At 33.9% G+C, this 15,599-nt stretch overlaps 1 protein-coding gene across 7 annotated transcripts in view; it reads right to left on the bottom strand.

Moving 5' to 3' along the window:
• Positions 1 to 290: 290 nt before the first annotated feature.
• LOC132906497 (SLIT-ROBO Rho GTPase-activating protein 1-like) overlaps positions 291 to 15,599 on the bottom strand; it is a 44,195-nt gene continuing 28,886 nt past the window's right edge. For 6 of the 7 annotated variants that reach the window (XM_060958736.1, XM_060958737.1, XM_060958739.1 and 3 more), the window contains 12 exons: positions 12,090 to 12,273; positions 11,278 to 11,443; positions 10,459 to 10,683; positions 9,830 to 9,958; positions 8,616 to 8,846; positions 7,997 to 8,272; positions 7,138 to 7,733; positions 6,726 to 6,947; positions 6,570 to 6,640; positions 6,307 to 6,487; positions 5,151 to 5,424; positions 291 to 3,195 (listed from right to left, as the gene is read on the bottom strand). In XM_060958736.1, the coding sequence (XP_060814719.1) occupies positions 2,170 to 3,195; positions 5,151 to 5,424; positions 6,307 to 6,487; positions 6,570 to 6,640; positions 6,726 to 6,947; positions 7,138 to 7,733; positions 7,997 to 8,272; positions 8,616 to 8,846; positions 9,830 to 9,958; positions 10,459 to 10,683; positions 11,278 to 11,443; positions 12,090 to 12,273 (3,581 nt within the window). In that variant the 3' untranslated portion in view covers positions 291 to 2,169. The remainder of the gene's footprint in view (positions 3,196 to 5,150; positions 5,425 to 6,306; positions 6,488 to 6,569; positions 6,641 to 6,725; positions 6,948 to 7,137; positions 7,734 to 7,996; positions 8,273 to 8,615; positions 8,847 to 9,829; positions 9,959 to 10,458; positions 10,684 to 11,277; positions 11,444 to 12,089; positions 12,274 to 15,599) is intronic. The other variant, XM_060958738.1, reaches the window with a different exon arrangement.

Raw genomic sequence — 15,599 nt, 5'->3', positions numbered from 1 at the left:
ACTGGAAAAATTATAATTTTTAACACGACCAAAAATATTTTTTATCAGGAAATATAATTCGAGTAATATTAAAAATTATAGACATGTTAAATTTCTTCCAAAGCGTCACATAAATTTTCTTTAAAATTGCAGTCATAATTCAATGTTATCATCAAACTAAAATTCAGGGACTCTTTTCTAATAATAAAAACAAAAGAACTAAGAAATTTACTTACCGCAACACCTATAAAAGTTACACAAATTTAGATTTAGGAATATGATTAGGTTTTGTTGCAGAAACGGTCACAATGCAGCCTGCAAGTTTCTTTATTGAAGTTAATATCAGTAACCGTAACGGAAAAATAGTCAAATTAGGCTCCTGTATCTGTACGATGGGGTAAATTGACATAAATACGTAACAACATTAAATTACACGTTAAATTACACTGAATTCTCATGGGGCTAACAATTCAACATGAGAGTAGTTATACAAAAGAAAACGATTGTAAAAGCGCAACTCTCACTATGTGTGAACTATGTATATAAAAACGAACGCACCGTTAAGAAAACTCAAGTTTTAGCTTTGTGTTCGTTCAACAAATATTATGATACAATCAGAAAAATGGGGAAAGGGGGGAGGCAATAATCCATTGGCTTTGGTATTTTTCTTATTGCGGTGGGTATAATGTGATAATATTTCGTACTAATATTTGATCAGTAACTATAAAGAGTATTATGTTAATTAATCTTAATTGAATTTGCATCACTCGTTACTTTATGGATCACGATTGTTTATAACGCGTACCATTAGTTTTCCACTCAAAGTATAATTTGTAGAATGCTTGCACAGAGTATCAAGTATACTGTATGCATATTACTTCGATAAACGAGTACAATGATTTTTTTTTCGATTTTTTCCTTTTTTTTTTTAAATTGGTTATAGGGAAGAAGGGCATGAATACATCGAGGTGTTACATCGCTTTCTTCTGATTTCGTTGAATTTTTTTTGTCATAGTAGAATTATTGGTACATATCTAGAACTGACGTCGAATTGTTTAAATACTCGTGCATTATTGTACACTTATTATTCTCGAATATATCGAACATCATTGTCGTTATAATTCTTATTAAAGACGTCCGTGACATGTTACTAATGTTTAATGATAATAATAATAATAATAGTAATAATAATAATAATATTAATATTAATAATAATATTAATAATAATAATAATAATATTAATAATAATAATATTAATAATAATAATAATAATAATAATAATAATATTAATAATAATAATAATAATAATAATAATAATAATAATAATAATAATAATAATAATAATAATAATAATAATAATAATAATAATAATAATAATAATAATAATAATAATAATAATAATAATAATAATAATAATAATAATAATAGCTCGGGATTTAAATCCCGAAATCATCTCACTCATTCTTCTTAAGAAACTAATTCCTAAAAGAGGTTCTAGTTCTTTTTTTTTTTTGTTTTGTTTAAAACTCATACTTACTCGCGTGCGTTTTTAAAGGAACATCAAATACGTTTGTTGCAAACATTATACTGATAACACGTTGAGAAGAAATATTCTTTGCAATAAATTACAAATCGTCCAACGTACAAAATCATCTGGCTTTTTTCTCTCTCGCTCTCTCGTTCGCGCTCTCTCGCTCTCATTCTCTCGCTCTATCGACGAAAAACTACTTAATCTCGAAATTATATTCTTTTTTTTGTTTTTTCCTTTTCGATGTATTTTTTTCGCTCACACATTTCTCGCATCGTTTTTCAATCATCGCTCGATGACTAGAAACATCATTTCGCGGGTCATTTGGTAAAAAAATTATGCGAAAATGGAAAATAGTCGTAGAAAAAATAAACTCGGCCCGAGGACAGCATCAGACCTTTTATACGCAACGTTCACTGGCTGAAACTAAACTCATGTGTCCCGTTCCATATCAAGGAACGATGCTGTCCGGCTTTCCTTTCTTTTTTTGGGTACTGTAACTAACACACTTCGTGTCCTTGCAATTTGGGCGGAGTAACTGGTCAATGGAAAGTCAGTGGCAAATCTACGCGTCTGGAAATCTTACTCAAACACGCATGGGTTGCTGAAAATAAATATTTCCTCGCTGCTAAAAACTTCTCTGTAATACCCTGGGTTAGCAATTAATTGGTTTGTTCGGCGCTCTGCGCTTGCTTCTCGATTTTCCTCGCGAGCTCAGGACTCATGTGTGGATGTGGGAATGGTAACACCGGTTTTCTGAGAATCGTTGGCTTCACTTTTATCTGCGGCTTGAACGAGGACACCTGGCTGCCGCCTGTTAAGTGCATATCTGCAAATTTCGCCACTATCTTAGGCGTCGAACGTGGTGGAAGAGGTGATCTCAAAGGCATTGAATCCGAGATCTGATTGGAACTTGTCGACCTAACAATTTCCTCAGACTCTTGTTCGGGATCGTGTTCGGTCTCTATACGTTTTAACTTTGACGCGTCAGGATTCGACTTGGTATTTTTCTTTAGAGTGCATTGGTTCTGTTTAGCAAATCGTTCTGCAGCTGTGCTCATGTCAGGGGACTCAGGACCGCCCGTTGGCGATGTGGCCGCTTCAGCACGAGATGGCTGAGTTGGCGTCTCTTCGTCAGAGCTGCTGAGACTGCTCGACGAAGCAGACTTTTTACTCGCATCTTGTGCCGATAAAGGCAGATCCATTACCAAATCCGGTGTATGTTTCTGACGCATTTCACGGAATTCTTGGGAGGCACGGAAAATTTTATGATTAGGAGGCGCAGGTGGATTTAATTGCGTTTGCGACGTCGCTCGTCTTTGCCAAAGCTCTCGATTCGCAGAAAACGTTGGCTGTTCCTGAGGTTCTTCATCTTGAGAGATAGTATTGCTTGTTTGAAGAGAATTCGCAGTCTGCTGCACAGTATCACCCATGCTTTGGGATTTCCAGTGTTGTTTTCTACTTGTTCCACGCTTTGATCCGCCGTCTAGGCTCATTAAGGAAATACGTTCTGCTTCTTCGCTAGTATCTTCGTTGCGTTGTTGTAACGACTCGCTGAAGTCCGATATCTTCTCGTTCTCAGTATTATTACTAATAATGACTGGCGTTGTGTCTGCACGATGATCAGAAACGAAGATATGCTTCTCTTTTTCTGGTGTTGATACCTTTGCTACTCGAGATGCACATTCCTGAAAATAGTTAAACAATGTGAAACTATTGGAAATTGTAATATAGACGTTTAAAGAAGCATTTATGGTGAAATGTTTTGTTACGTAGTGAATGGGAAACTAGTGACGCTGTCCAAATTACCAACCACGTTTGTTGCAATGAAATGTAAATTATTTTCTGTGTTGTTATTGCGTATGTAGTGCCCTGGAATTTTGTTACAAATTGTTATTTTTACAATTTATATTTATTAGATTATAAATAGCTATGGCAAGAACCTACTAGAACTTTTTAATTGAACAAAATATGTTTAAAAAGAATCATTGAACTAAATCCCAAATAGATAATAAGTATAACACAGAAAATTTTTCATTCTCTAAAATAAGTGATACATATTATAAAAAGAAGAGAAAAGATAAAATTATAATACAGTAAATAATAATGAGAGATATATTCTAATTTAGATGATTATTTTGTAGCGGATTTTATAAAATAATCTTGAAAACGGTTTAATTTAATATTAGTGTCTTCCACAATTTTTTAATGTAGATAATACCTACATGTTTATTTTATATTCGTACAGAAATATAAGTCAATTAATAGTTGAAATCAAATTTTTGAATCTTCTAATTTAGAATATCTCTTAAATTGGTCAGAAGTAATTTGCAGGTTTTAGACGCGTGTGTACAAGAATATGAAGGTATAATATTTATATAAATGATTAAAGTGGATATTTGCATGCATTAATATGGGAAGACGGAAATGAATAAACACAAGTGCATAAGAACAATATTCATACCAAGGTAGAATTAAAAACTGCTCGTAAAACTGGCAATGAGTAGGATGAATACAAGCAGGCAAATATGTAAACGTGACAACAGCCTTGCACTGATACCTATCTGTCTAGAGATGCCAACGACGAAGTTAATTATTAACTGATCTGGGTGGGTGAGACACTTGTTTACTCACCTCAAGCCAAAAGAATATCCGCTGGAGAAGTAGGCTCTGCGAGTAGCATTCCATTTTGGTTTCATCTATAGACTGAAATTGTTTTACAGAATGCTAGGATTCACAAACCAACTGAACTGTTAAACAGAGGCACTCCTTCAACGAAACGAAAAACACAAATGACAGAACCACACGACACTTGGCAGCAGTTTTATCGAACAGTTTTTAGTCCGTTTCGCCCACTACCTATGTATGTGAAACTTTTCTTGTCAACTAAAAGCTGACTAAACGTATATCTGGAAAAACCATCCCAACTATTAACATCGAAAGTCGTAATCAGTACAAAAAATGAAAAAAAAAGTACATGACGCAAGACAACAAAAAGGATACAGGCGACACAAGACAAAGAGACCAAGGCACATGCAGCAACAAACATGTATATATTTCTATTTTATTTACAAATATATCATACAAATGATTACAGCTAATTGAAATAGTACTATTTCGAAGTAAATTAAACTTAACAATAGCCTTAGGTTCATGTCTCCTATCTTATGAACTTACTATAGTGTGAGAGAAAATCTTCGAATCTTAAAAGATCACAGATTATGAACCCAACGAAATCTATCATAAAAAATCCAGCAACCCTTCTAAAGTATAAAAGAAAACAATAACGATACTGGTTCTTACAAAATTTCCAAATTACTGTGGTCATTTATAATCTTATATCCATTTCAACAAACAAGAGACTTTGTAACAGATTTATGGTCCCACGACATAAAGCGATGCTGCTTTTCTATTAGATGTGTGTGGTGTACAGGCAACAAGTCTGCGTCTTTAAAATGTGCATTCCAATCTTTCACTGCTACTGCACTTAAGAAAGACGAATTACAGCACAATAGCCATGCACTTGTGCTTAAAAGTTCAAAAATCTTCCGAGTGCGTCGCAGAAAATGTACAAGCAGACGAATGTATGAAAAGAAAAAAAATCGAACAAGATATACTAATACTAAACGGTAGTTTCCAGTACCTCTCGACTGATGATTGGTTGTGCTGAGATGCAAGGGGCATTTGTCACGACTGCTGGAATAACACCACTGTTACTGCTATTGTCTGTTGTGATTATATTTGCGGTTGACTGCACGTCGGACGTAGTGCTAGAGGGCCAAGTAGTTGGATTTCCAGACGGTCCCATCAGCGGTGAATTGTTACTTGAAAGAACACTATCGGCAGAGCTTGAAGTCCTTCTTCGCATTGATTCTTCACTCGACGACTTCAGGAGTTCCTTTTCGCGTTCTTCGTCCCTGAACAAAAGATACAAGTATTTTTATAAAATGAAGTTACATAAGGAAATAGGTAAGCAGAGCTGCATGACAAGCATTCCTGGATCTATAAAGAAACTTTTTGAGTCTGGAAGAATTATACAATGAATTATAATAAATTTCAATGTAGGTTTAACAAAACCTAAATCTTACAACAAGAATGTTAGAAAAATTCCTCCGCAATATGTATATTGCTGTCGTGGAGATTACCAACAACTTAATGTTATAAAAATGATGTTAATTATCAAATGCATCATTGAGCATCTAAATAATATTATTTGTTTTGTAAAGCATATGTTATAATATATACGGATATTGCGTTAAAACAAGCGAAATTATTCCAATGGTGTATGGTCAATTTAACGAACACTAAATATGTTAATGAGCATTTAGTTTTACGCCGCTACCTACCGCTCAAGGAATTCGTAAACGTTTGTGAACCATTTACGTGGCCGGTGGATACAAGACTTTATATTGAATAATCATGCGAAAACGAAAAGGATTTGAAAGCAATGGAATTAATCAAGTCTCCGTGCTTTCTTATTCCATATTTAATTCTTTCCATAAGAAGTCATATATCCCATTTTTAAAGAATATTTCCATAAACAATAATCATATGACAAATCAGATATTCACATGGAAAGAACTAAAAAGGAAAGAAGATACATTCATTAAAAGAAAATTATATTGAGGAAACATTTCTAACAGCGAAATCTATAAAGAAGCTTTTCCTTTTGTCTTAAAAAGCAAGCATATGTCATCCAAATTTCGTTCCCTTTGGAATTGCTAAATTGAGCCACTAGGTTCAACAGAAGACATTCTCGAAGGAAGTAATTCGCCACTGCGTGATTAAGTCGCACTTACTTTATCTTGATCATAATATATTTATCGGGAATAAGCCCCTCTCTACCGGCCAAGGCACCTCGCCACCAGTCATTACTGACTTGTGTGTATAGAGTCAAGGTATCTCCCTTTTTGAAGCTTAACTCTCTTTCGGACCTTGCATTGAAATCGAATTGCGCTGTGGCTTCGAGGTTTTCCGATTCTGGGAATACACAAAACGAACGTAGATCGCGCTGTTGGATTCCGAACAACTACACAACTATTAAATATCTGGTTTCACTCACCATCCTCAGATGGATACACTTCGGAGTCCATGTCTTCCTGGACCTGGTCCGTCGGCGAATCTCCCACGTCTCTGCATTTATTTTCATAAAAAATCATAAATTGGTAAATTATGGATAAAATATTCTGTCAGTTAAAATAAGATATTATTTACTTACACGTCGTCAGGTTCTCTACTGATGTACTTTTCGTATTGAGTACCTCCAATATCTTCTGGAAATATTTCTTCACAAAACGTGATAATGTTCTTGATGAGTTCGTTCACTTGGTTCTGGTATTGTACTTGGTCCTTATCTTCTGGAACAGGTACCAAGGTGGGGCCGAAGCAAATCGCTAAGTTGTAGGGATCCATCATGTTTTCATCCGAAAATTCTGAGAGGCTGTTAGTAAATAAAGAAATGTTTTAAATAAAATTTAAAGGGATTTCTCAGTAGTTATCTTTTTAATCTTTTTCAAGCAAATACGTAAAAAATATTAGAGGCTATAAAAAAGCAGCTTTTTTTTTAAATTCTAATATGAAAATTCTTGCTATAAATTTTACTTAACTGATAATTGATATAATGTACTTACTGATTAAGAAAAGCGAACAAGTACCGCATCACTATGACAACTGGTCTTGGAAGACTGGAAATCAGTTCCTTCATCTTGTTAACAAACTCTTGCTTCGATTCTAGTTGTGCTAATTCCATTAAATGTTCGAAGTAAATAATAGGAAACAGTGGTTCCCTTAGTTCTCTCAAATAGAGCTTCAACACACCGGCAACGCTGTTAATGTCGGACGCATCAGTTACGTCGGCCAATGGATCTTCTCCCCTTTCGAACCATTCCCGGAAATTGTTAATTTCTACCTGGGAGCCCGAGACTCGGAAAATACCTTGATGATGAAGACCATATAGATTGATCACTCTAATGCAACTTTTCATGATTAAAGGTATCTCTTGATTAGTGCTTTCCAAATATTCTTCCAATGAGCCACCGAATAACTTTGGTTGGCCGTTCATCTGCAATCTACCGATTCGTTTTCTCCGAGCTTGTTTTTGCTTCGTTGTTGATATCGATGGATTCGGGCTAGCAGTCGAGCCATCTAACAGGCTTTGTCGAATGTACTCTTGTTTTGCGTCTAACCTAGCTATTCTTGATGTTCCAAGAAGGTATTCCCTGAATTTCTGTAAAAATGTTTCAAACTAGTATTACTAACAATAAGTTTGGTAATAACTAAGTTTGGTAGTTAAATAACAAAAAATTAATATTCTATGTACTCTATTTATTCTATTAATCCAAGTCATTATAGCCATTATATAAAAAAGGCCTTTATTACCCTAAGGATTTTCCTTATCCCCAAATTTGTTGTATTCAATATAATTAACCCCCCATCCCATTTAATATTTCATTATCTGATTAACTAATTATTTTAATCAGTTGAACTTACCGTGAGGTAGAATTCTTCAGTTTCCTGTCTATCTGCTCTGAGCTTAATTTGCACAGTTTCTGGTGGCCTAGAGGTGGGAACAGCATTCTCACCAAAGTATCTGGAACAGTCGTAATCTTTTGCGGTTAACATCTCCAATAGACTAGCTTCTGCTGTCTCCAAGGTTTTCCAAACTTCTTCAGATTCTGTTCTCAAAGACGTGAGTCTTTGTTGCAATTGGGACAATCTTTGTTCCATCTCAGCGTGTAACAGTTTTTGCAGTTCCGGTTCTGGAGTCTATGAAAATAAATTGCAAAAGATAGATTAATAATTAAAGTATGTTGAAAGTTGAAAGTATCATTTGCACACGTTTTCACTAGATTTTTTGTATATGAAATGTAGGATATATCCCCAAAACTTAATTTTTTACAAAACTTATTTTTTAAAAAATACAAAACGTACCTTTTTTAAAGTTATATAGAATGTTTCAAAACATGTATATAAGAATAAATTTAGAATATGATAATAATTTTATTACTATAATTACATCAAGATTAATCAATTATAAACTTGTTCTTTCATGATCTAAATCGTTCGAACGTGATCAAATGATGATTAAAGAAAAGAAGAATTTTCATACTTCAAGTACCTCGTCCCCTCGTTGACCTTGGAATTCAAACTTCTTAGGTATCATGAAAGCAGAATGATGAGATTCTAAAAACCTCTGTTTATCCGCCCTCGAGTCTAGAGCACCAACACATGCTGCCAATTGTTCAGCACCGGATTGTAGCGAACGTTGCCTACCTTCCTCTGCGCTACAATGCATCAGCAACGCTCTTGCGATGCAATTGTGAAATCCAAAATCCATACACTGAAAAATACCGAGAATATTCAGTCTTTAGGATATCTACATTTCTTATCCTATATTTATACATTACAGTAAATAAAAAGACGAAAACATTTTCCAGGAACATATATGAATTTCTTTTATTATAAAAATATAAAAAAATAAATTATTATGAAATAAATATATTACATTTATTTCTAGAAAAATTTGCACGAAATTGGAATAGAACTTGAGAGACTGGAAGAACAATGACCAGATCTTTATTGGAACAAGTGAATGCAATTTTTTCAAGGAGATTTATTTATGTACATCTTACTCAACAATCATTTAACAAAGAAACAATTAGGAAAGGCGATTAGACCTTTCAGTCGACTAAACCGATTCACTGACCCATTATTGAGTCACGTGTACGGTATCGAGAAGCCCGTTTAGTGCTCTCTTAAGTCATGTTCAAGTTACTGCAATTAGTTCATAGATTGTGTGTCAAATATGCATTCGAACATTTTTCACATTAAAGCTTTACATTGTTAAAACAATTAGCGCGGAACGCAAATGTACAGTAGCGTGATGCATGCAATAAGTTTCGTTTGAGTTGCTAAATATATTTTGTAATAATTGTTGCAACGTTCTACGTTTTATGTATTGGATAAAAGTTTTAGATCACTGATCCATATAATTGTATTGACTTTTAGTATAATAACAATTTTTCTATTGGCTTGTCTTCAAACCTTCCTTTTTTATTCTGAATATTGAATAATTCTGACTACTTGGTTCATTAGCGATTCACGATATTTAAAGAGAAAAGAACTGTATCAAACGAAGATATTTGAAAATTTTTGTTAATTGACCAGAAGCTATTTTCAAAACTAATATATCATTAGAAGAGTAGATATAACAAATAAAACAGCAAGCTCTAAATATTATCTTTGTCTTCCATTCATCAAAATACTATGATTTTTATAGAAGTTATAAGAACATTGCTCTTTTCTTTGATTATTAGAACTTACGTCGATAAGATCTGACAGGTCGTCCACAAAATACTTGTGTATTGTTGTATTGGATGCCTCCAGACACAAAATGTACTCGTTTCTTGCTTTCAATGCCTTTAGCTTCGCCTCTTGATACTTGACCTTCCTCTGAAGAGAATGAAAAGCATACGTGAGTTCAATCAATTTTAATCAATACCATCCTTTTATCTGTGATATTCATTTCTGACAATAAAAATCCCTGAAACCTTCAACTTTTGCACCTCCTCAATCCAACAAACCTAGACAATCGCACAATCTACCCTACAAAAAGTTCCTCTCTAAAAATAGTAATGGTAAGACGTGAAATTTTGACAGAGAGATGAATGAAATGGTGCTTTATTCATCAAGAGAATGCATAGATAGCTGGTGGCCTCGGTTCACGTATCCTCCATGTAAGAAAAACGTGGCGGAAATCGATACTCGCGCGTCTTGAAGTACACTCGACCTCGCCAGGGTCAGAGAAGCAAATAGAAAGAAAGGTAGAAAGTAAGAAAAGAGAGGGAGAGAAAGGGACAGAAAGCTGAGGAGAGAATAGAGAGGATCGAGAAACACGGGTAAGTAGCGAGAGCAGCCGGCGGCTTGGCCTTGATTTCACATCGCCAACCCACCTTGTTCACTTCCTTTTCCATGAGCTTGTATTTCTTGCTACGCGCGAGCTTCTCGGGCGGGGCATTCGCCACCTCGAGCTTGCTGCGTTGTTGTTCCGCCACACGAAGCTTCGTTTCCGCTTGCCGTGACCCCGTCTGGTATGTCTGATACGTTTTCATCGTGGTATGCAGCTCGTCCAACACTCGAAGGATCTCCTCGTGCGTCTCGTAGCCTATTTCACGGCACTGAAATCAATCGGATTGGACGACCGTCATTTTTAATGATTCCTCTGATTATGCATATCCGTTCGTTGATATAAGCATCCCCCCAGATCAACGCCAAGTACATTTATTCATGGCGGTAGTAAGATTTGTAGATGTGTATGTGTGATATTTTTGATGTGAATATTTTACATTGATTCTAGTTGTTGGATCTAGTTTCTTCGACGAATAATAAATAATGTATTCCTGATAAAAAGGACATAGTAACATTGAAGCGTAAGTGGGCGCACCAATTGTTAGATATTTTTATCAGTCTGGAGGAGCTCTAAAGTGGGATATCTCGGACTTCAAGTTGCAAATGTTATTTATAAATTGATATCTAGAGCTTTTAGTTGGAATACTGTATTAAAATTACATTATAGTAACTATTTTCTATCGCTTTCTACTCTATAGTAAATACTGTATTGATAAAAATTAATGTACAAAAGACCTAAATACTTCAAACTGTATTCTTCCACGTTCCTCGATCGTATAATATTATCTATAACATTTCATAATTGTAGACAACAAATCGTAAATGTATTTTGTAAGATTCCAATGATACTGGCTTATACTCACACGCTTGTATATCCGTTGAACATCTTCCATCACCTGATTGAGACGACCGACGAGATGTGTGCTGTACACTTCTGAAAGAGCCGCATGATCTCTGCTTAAGGACTTGGTCTCGTTGATAAGTTGTTGCCAGCAAGCATAACTCGAGAATAGGGGCCAATGTTCTCGCCTAGGAATTGTTTGCTGTTAGCTTGATCTGCTTACTTCCGACCATTACTACTTTATCACCAATTTACGCTTCTATCAATGTACTTTAATAAACCATACTATTCGAAACAATTAAATGATCGTTCCCCGTGTTGTTACTTTGATCTGTGTACCCACTCGTTCTGTTCGTAGGCATTTTGATAACTCATAAAGTCAATTTTTACTATCAGACTGCAGATTTTTATGAATTTTTACATTTTTATATATTTTATAATAAATTTTCTACTTCGAATATTTATATATTTTTGTATATCATATGCATTGCATACATTTTTGCACCTTCAAATCTCCCATAAGCGCATAAAAACCCGCAATCTATTTATTACGAACTATCTGTCTATCAAACCTGTAGGACTTCTTCACTTCTGTTTGCGTGGTTCGTGAAATAAAATGGACCATAATAGCACCCACCTCTTAATTGTTTTGAACAGTATACTAATTATGAAGAAAGAACCCAATAGCACTAGATTATTATTCTTTGTTCTTTCAGAAACAAATAGTTTCTTAATTTATCAAAAAAGAAATCAGTACTATGTATATATGTATATAATGTAATGATAATGTGAGATTGTTAAAAACAAAGTCTAAAGAGAAGATAAGATATGTACTTTTGCTTTTGCTCCTTGTGTCTGAGCTGTATGCTTCTGGCTAACTTGTCGAGGGACTTGCTGTAATCGAGCTCGAGCTCGGCTCTTCTTCGAAAAAAATCCTGAAGCTCCGCCACGATGGCGACTTGGGCCTCCATCCGGATGTCGAGACATCTCAGCTGTTCGTTCAGCTGCAACCGTATGTCTGAAAACAGGAACACGCCACGAATAAAGACTTTCTGCTGGCTCGTTCGTTTTTCGTTAATCGATCGATCGACCAATCCTGTTTACCACAACCGCATTTCGTGCTACGAATATATTTGCTACCTTGAAAGGTCTACATCCAATCGTGCTTTACTTTTTATTTTCCACACATCTGCTGCCGACTCTTCAACGTTTATATTTGTCGGAGAAATAGTACATATAAAAGTAATAACAGAACTTTATATAGTTTTATGGCTATTTATACTTTTATCGATTCAAGGGGTTGGCTTGTGGTGGATTCAGTGTAAAATATACAAAGTAATTCCTTAGTAAAATGAGACCAGAAATCTAGAACAACATATTTTTATACAATATGTACTTCCTTCAAAAAAAAAGATGGTTTTTTAATTTACTCTTTTTATATCACGATTTCGGAATTACATCGTATGTCATACATATTGCATCCTTGCTATGAGCTTGAAAAATGTATTGTTGTAAGATTATAATTCTCCATTATTTTTCTTTTGTACTAAGAATAAGTATTAAGAAAAACTAAGGAATTGCTAAAAGATACTAACAAAAAGTAAAAACAGAAATACCATATACACGTACATAGATCGTATTTTTTAGTATTACTATTTATCCTTGATTGTAATAGCTGAGGGGGTTTTATTGATGTTATAATAGGATCGCAAGTGTAATGCGAAGTGACCTTTAAAAAATAATACAGATAAATATCAGAAGAAAAAATAAATGGTGTATTTCATATTTGTCTGTTTTGTTGCAATTTTTTAAAGGTCATGTGAGATTAAACTTGTGATTGTATTATCCTAAACATTAAAATTGTAAATTGTTGTAAATATCTGTTTTTATAACACTTCCTACGTAGAACGATATCCCAGACAATCTCTTTTAATTTTCATTCAATGATCATTCAATAATTCATTCTGACATTAAACTCCAATTTCCATAAGAATCTACGGATGACTATTTTGTATTTATTCTACAACTAAAGCAAATAAACAATATTTCAAAGATAAAGTTATAAAAATTGAAAAACGTTATGTCTCTTCAATTTATCGAAGCAAAAAATCAAAGTTGAAGGAGAGAAAGGACAAAAAAGAATAGCAATTTAAAAGCAGCTGAAACTGACAACCTGTTTCGTTCTATGTATCTGATGCAATTAACGAATAAAACTCTAAAGTCTAGACTACCCCTGGATGGTTTGCATCTAATCATGGATCAATGAGGGTCATTGTAACGAGTTCATTGAAGGAAAGGCACCCTTCGCAGAGGATTAAACGATTCTTTATGTGACTTTCTGAGAAAGGAATGATAAGAACAGTCGAATAAAAAACGGGCAAGTAAAAGCTATAGTTGTTAAGAGTGGAGGAGTTCAAAGAATAAACGATATAAATGATAAAATTATAAAATAAAATTTTTTTCTAGTAAAGAAATATGTAAATTCTATGTGTGACAAAGTAAAAAAGTTATAAGAAAAAGTTTTTTTACGATTATTTTAGCTCTTAGACTATAACCATTGATGTTGACTAGGCGGCAATGTATAAGTAAATAAAATCAGGTAATACGAGAATTTATTTCGTCATTTATCTGTAAACATAATAAACCATGGTAAACTGAAAGGAAAATTAGTAATAAAATGTATCATTTGCTATTCAAATTCCTTAACTATGGATATTTTAAAATATAAAGAACAATTTTAAAAAAGGGGGATAAAAAGTTCTAGGAGATATTCGAGAAACTTTTTAATGTTTTTAGGAACTTGTACGAAGAAACTTGATAGCTGAGGGCATCGGGGAAGTACCATATGTAATCCCATGTGGTGTCGAGTATTTCTGAGAAAGCAAGAAAAAGGAGTAAAAAAAGAAGGAAGCTGTCCATCGTTGATCTTAGGTCATCCCATATGAACTTGCTTAACTTTTTCCACTCGATTCGAGCGTAGGGCGTATCGATTTTCCGTACTTCCGTAGTGTGATTCATTCCCCAAGTGGCCACGAGATTTTCGACCCCGTCGCACAGGGGCTGAAACGCATGAATCGACCTGCCTACGCCCCTAAGAAGGTAAATAAACGCACTTCGTTGCGGGCTGCCGACATATCGGGTGATTTAAAGTAAAGGTAGCATGTGATTTTAGACACTTGAATTCATCGATGACATAAAACGTCCTTTCAAGCATTAAAAACTTATATGACTTGATTTATCAATTGAACAAGGTTTCCACCTGTTAACTAGGTCACTTTTTAATCGGAGACTTCTATAATCGATATAAATGACTACAGATAAATTCATTTCTGTTACGTCAATCTCAGTTCGTGCAGATGGTGCAACTGGTCATTCGGATTGCCAATCTCTTGGACATAATATTTTCTTTATTTAGAAATTCCCTATCTCTTCGTGATTTATTTTATTCCTGTAATATATATTCTTATTTCTTATATATAATATAATATAATATAATATAATATAATATAATATAATATAATATAATATAATATAATATAATATAATATAATATAATATAATATAATATAATATAATATAATATAATATAATATAATATAATATAATATAATATAATATAATATAATATAATATATATATATAATGGAATCGACATGTTTTTAAATATGATATAATTTATTCTTAACAGAAATGAAACGAGTCGTGTGAATAAAAGGGATAAGGAAATTCTAAATAAAGAAAGTATTATGTTCAAGAGATTGGCAACACGAACGACGAGTTACACCATTCTTGCCACGTGCAGCCAAATCTTCATGTGACACCGTGCATTCCAAATCTTCACGAGAGTTCCCCGAATCACTCTTCGCTCGTAACCGATACCCTGGCAAAACATTCTCTCGGTTTCAATCATAGTCCCTGGCTGCTAGAATTACACAATCGAATGATAGAATTTCAATAATACGTTTATAAAAAAGAGTAAACAGATAAATGCAAAATGTACGAGTAAATATGCGTTCGTTGAACATATTTATAATGATAACTATACTCTAAAAATTGTTTGGAATGATGATGTTAATAATTCACAGACAAACTTAATTTAATCCGTAACTATTGGTATCGTTGATTCGCATAACGGTTTGGGGTTCGTTTAGGTTCAGAGAAGTCTTTCAATTTTAGCGTACGTCCTTTTAATCTGCATTTTATGATAAAAACGATAAATAAGTAACAGGATGTCTCACGTAACTAGGGCAGGCTAATGTATTTTTAAAATAGAGACGGACAGAAATGTCATAAGGCAAAATGAAATGGTATAGAATAAAGGGTATTCTGGTGTTAATTTCATGT

Source organism: Bombus pascuorum, chromosome 4 (assembly GCF_905332965.1).
Source record: "Bombus pascuorum chromosome 4, iyBomPasc1.1, whole genome shotgun sequence".
NCBI lineage: Eukaryota > Metazoa > Arthropoda > Insecta > Hymenoptera > Apidae > Bombus > Bombus pascuorum.
Note: the sequence above shows the minus strand (reverse complement) of the source record. Positions and strands in the feature narration are given on the sequence as shown.